General features: G+C 36.8%; 1 protein-coding gene across 1 annotated transcript in view; it reads right to left on the bottom strand.

Annotated features, from left to right (window-relative positions):
- The window catches only part of RAPSN (receptor associated protein of the synapse), a 318,527-nt gene that overhangs the window by 40,381 nt on the left and 273,146 nt on the right, over positions 1–5,000 (bottom strand). The window contains 1 exon segment of the mRNA XM_044082863.1: positions 4,561–4,614. Coding sequence (XP_043938798.1) covers positions 4,561–4,614 — 54 coding nt within the window.

Below are 5,000 nucleotides of genomic sequence, written 5' to 3'. Positions count from 1 at the left end.
CATTAAGGCAATGACTAACTTCCTGAAACATATACTTTGCCAGTTTGTTTGAAATGTACCAATTATGCATTTGATTTTTCTTACCAGAAGTTTTGGAATTGTTTGATAAATGTTAAAGTAGTTATGTTTCCCTGGTCATTTCGGTAGAAGTTTTAATCACAGATCATTGAAATGTCTTTGTCCTGATTCTATTGTTGTCAGGAGCTCATGACCTGACTAGTATGCAGTCACATTTTGTCTGAGCTTAGACTGCGTAAGTGATGAGAAAAGTAACTTTTTTGAGTAAGCACCACTGATGCCCAAGAAGGAATGCCACTGTTTCCCATTTAACAGGCAACTAAAATACCCTGTTGGCATGGTTGTGGGAGTGGTTTTGTCCAATCTAGTAGAGCATGCTGCCTCCTACTCATCTTCCTCCATGGCAGAGATGCCACAGAGTGTTTGGAATCATTCAGCTCATCAGGATTCTGTTTTTGCTGGAAACTCCATGAGCTACTGCTAACTTATGAAGGAGAATTTTCTCCTACCTGATACCTTGCCTCAGGAGTGACCCATACTAGATACGTATGACAAACCACAGATGAGGAAATGGACAAGAATTGGGCAAAAGAGAACATACTATGTATGCATGGGAGGAAAAGTTGAAATTCATGAGGATCAACATAACTGAATTCCTCAACGACTCAGTCCATGCAGCTTACTCTCCCTACATAAGCTCCTTGAGTTATTAAAACTAACAATAGTCTTTCTTCCTTTAGTCATTTATTGCTTGCTTGCATTTGCTTTTGTTGTGTATCATTACTTGTCCAGCAAAGATCTATCCAGTGAGATTAGTATTTTGTGAATATGTATATTCATCTAATTGTATCCATTTCCATGTGTTTTAGGCTAGACCTGTGATTATCTGCTACATTAGTTTAACCCATGACGTATCAGTGGTTAACCTGTATAGGATACATGTACTGTGTATGGACTCTACGCTGTGCCTTTGCCATTCTGTATTGATTTATTTATTTTTTTTGCTAAATTGGGTTGTTATATACTATATTTTTACAAAACCATTATCAGCAGTACTACAAAGTTGCTGAGAAATGTCATTTAGATCAGCCCATCTGCCCATATAACAATCCAGACATTGTCAAAGGAAAATGGTGCTTAGTTTATTCACAAGCAAAATATGCATTCAAATGAGTTTACCATACATTTGCCAGAATTATGTTTGCAGATAATTATGTAGGGCAACACTTTTCATCTTGACAGATTTAGTAATATCTTTAGATTCTTTTCAGATCGTTAATGTCAACAGCATAATATCTTTTATCTGGAAAGTAGCACAGGGGTTTAAATATGGCATGCCCCTTGAAATACATCAACAGTTATCCAGCTGCTCCAGCTTCCTTTACTTAGGGTGTCTTTTAATGTTAATCTTATTGTAAGCCAAAAACAGTGCGCTGCAATCATATTTGTAAGCAGAGAGCATGTGATACCTTCATTTGCAACTGTAACCAACATATAAAAAATAAGCACTGGCTACAATGTACTTCATCCAGTGTAGCTAACGGGATTACATAGTGCCACTCAAAAGTTCTGCTTCAGAAATATATCCCCAGAAGCAGCAACCCGTAGGTCCTAAAAGAATATAAATTGCATAATTAAAAATACAAAATGCTTTCATTTAATCACTGGGGACATGCAAACAAGTTACTGAGGACATAAACCATGATCCACAGTCCAGCAAGACTGAAAGTATGAAATACATGCTAAATCTGAAGTTGTGGTACCTTGTTATATTCACTTTAGTCTTGGGTATGATAATTTCAAAGTTAGCCCTGAGATGGAAATGTGTGTGCGTGTGTGTGTGTGTGTGTGGGGGGGGGGGCAAATTGGGCAAGATCCCCCATGCAAAATCTCTTTAAAAACACTACAGAGAGATTTAGAATTTACTGCATATCCTTGCCAGTCACACTTTACTTCTTGAATTTGCAAGACTCAGAATTATGGGTCTTGTATTTCCAGTATGGAGTTCAGTGCAGGACAATTTAAATTAACAAATTGGAGGTGGCCTTGACAATGTAGCACTGGGATGTGAGGTTGACTTCCATGCATCAGTTCTATTAGACTGATCCATCTGAATATCCTATAATTAAATAAAACCTAAGCTGGATTTACTCATGCAAATCATTATTGAGTGTACAGTGACTGGAATACAAAGCAGGCCCCCCATTTCTGGGGTCATGTTAATCTGTAAGAGGGTTGATTTCTCTTTCCTGATTGGGAGGTGGGGGGTACAGTTGCATTTAATGGAAATATTTAAGCAGCTCAAGCTATTGTTCATAAGAAATAGAAAATAGAAGTACATGGCTTTTGAGTGAATTGAGATAGATGCTGTTGCCTTTTAGACACTAGATTAGGTTCATAAATACTTAATAGATTATTGATATGTAGGGATATTAAGAAGCCTAGCTCTGCATTTCCATGGTAGGTAGTAGCCCTTATATGTTGCTATGTAAATCTCCAAAGATAAACTGCACAACTGTATGTTGGGTACTTGCATGTTTCCCCTATCCAAATGGGCCATTGGAGCTAAACCACAGGTGAATTTATGGTTAGCCATCGATTCATCCAAATTACATTTGAATAGAAAAACAGAAGTACTCTGCTTTACCTGGTGGGGAAGCCAGTTCCATAAAAGTGTTGTACTATAAGATACATTTTTGTTTCTTCAGCATGTTCTGTTAATCTTACAAAAGAGATTGATATACCTTGGGCAGGAGTTTTGATACCATTAGACTTTAGAATGTGTAATAGGTTTGATTGAACATGAACTTCTGAGGCTCTGTATACAAGGCAGAGGACATCTCACAGCAGCCTGTAAAATACTAAGACAAGGCTTTGAGGCAGTCTACTTAGTTATTATGTTTTGTGTTTTTAGTAAGGAGTCATTGAAGTGAATCCAGCTGTGACAAGTGTTTGGATACCGAAAGGGGCATTATACTCAATGATTGGCCTAATGAGTGCCCAGTACATTAGAACAGTTACATCCTTGAATCTAGAAAAAGAAAAAGGACCCCCTTACTACAGCAAATACACAGTGATGAAAGGGACAGTTCATTGTCAACATAGTTTTCAGATCTTCAACTACAGGATCAGTTATCAGGGGGGTTGTTAGTGTGATAATTGCGAAGAACGTCTTGTTTTCCTAAGGATACAATTATACATTTCTTGGCATTTAGTTTCAGTCCATGGTTCTGGCACCAACTATTTGTTTGGGACAGGCCCTCTTGTAGGATCATGGTGTCCTCTGGTGAGTTTACATTGACACTAAGTTGGCAACTTGGTCAGTCACAATCTCTTAACATTATCTCTCAGCTCTGAGAAGTAAATGCTAAAGAAAGTGGCCCAAGGACTGGACTCTGAAGCATTCTGCCAGTGACAAAGGAATTAGAGATACCCACCTTTACTTTCAGTATTTTATTTGTGAGCCACTTTTGTATCTAGTGAGTTACACTAAGGTTAACATTTAGATAGAGGAATTTATCTATCATGCCTGAATGTGGAATGGTATTGAATACCTTTGCAAGGTCTAGTCAGTCAGTGTATACTCTTTTGGCCTCATCAATTACCTCAGTGACTTTTTTTGAAGAAATCAGCCAGATTTAGTAGGCAGAACATATCCCTGACAAATCCAAATTTGGTTGGGTTGACAATCTGCACGTCATCTATATCCCTGTTTATTAGATCCATAATGATTCTTTCTATAGCCTTACAGATGAGTCTTGTCAGGCTTATGGGTCTGTTATTGCTTAGATGTGTTGTAACTCCATCTTTGTGTAAGGAAGTGACTATTGCTATCCTCCGTTCATTAGGCTCAAAGTCAGTTTTGAGGCTAATGTTGAATACATACATACAAATATGTCAGGCATGGGCATTAATGTCCTTCTAGCCAAACAATATACCAAAACAGTTGTCCCCATAATACGTGTTCAGGTATTTCTTAAAAATATCTAAAGTAGTGTTTGCTTTAATGTAATTTGGTAGGCTGTTCCATGTATCAGTTGCTCTGTCAGAGAATCAATTAGTACACTTCTCATTCCTATAGGATCTTCTACATAGGTTATCTGATGATTCTCTAGTACTTTTTGATAACCCCAAACATTCCCCGAGAGTGTCTCTAAATGCCCTATATACCTGAATAAGGTCTCCTCTTAAACACCAATATGAGATACTCTACAAGTTAAGATAGTTTAGTCTTTCATAATAACTTACATTTTCATTCCTATGGAAGTTGAGTAGCCTCTGTAGAGGTCTGACAATTCATCTTTCAGGCTAGCCATTAGGCAGCCTGGTATGTTATTCAGCAATATAGTGTAGTGTGTTTTAGGAGTAATACTTCTCTCCATTAATAACACCATGACAGAATCCCAAGGGAACTGTTATTGTAGGATACAATAGGACAGTAATCAATAGCCACCTTCTACTACAGCTGAAAAAATTCATGTGAAAAAAATATAAATGCTAAATTAGTCTTTCAAGTTTTCAGTTACACTTCTCCTTCCTTACCTTACTTCCAACAGCCTCTGCAATCTCTTGTGCTTTTTGAATGTTGTCTATTGCCTACACAGAGAAAATATAAACATCTTATGTAATATTAGCTCAGATGAGAATACTGTTCCTTTGATGCTCAAAACAATACATTTAACTCCAATGTTACCATGTGTCCTTTTTTTACATGATGGTACTCATTCAGGCATTAGTGTTGTACAAAAAAAGCATGGAAAATGTTAGAATTCCTGATATTTCAGTGGGAAAATATTTGTTAGTGTTTTCGTAATAATTAAAATTATGAAAATTTAACTAAAGGGTTTTACTATGATATGAAACCTTTAAATCGATTAATATTCTACAACACTGAACATTTTGGTAAGTAAGTAAGTAAAAACACAGCCTTTTCACTATAATGCAAAATCTCTTGGTTTAGTAAAGAATAATGTCCACTCTGG

The sequence above is a fragment of the Protopterus annectens genome, chromosome 9.part0 (genome assembly GCF_019279795.1).
Source record: "Protopterus annectens isolate FY-2018-M chromosome 9.part0, PAN1.0, whole genome shotgun sequence".
Lineage (NCBI taxonomy): Eukaryota > Metazoa > Chordata > Ceratodontiformes > Protopteridae > Protopterus > Protopterus annectens.
Note: the sequence above shows the minus strand (reverse complement) of the source record. Positions and strands in the feature narration are given on the sequence as shown.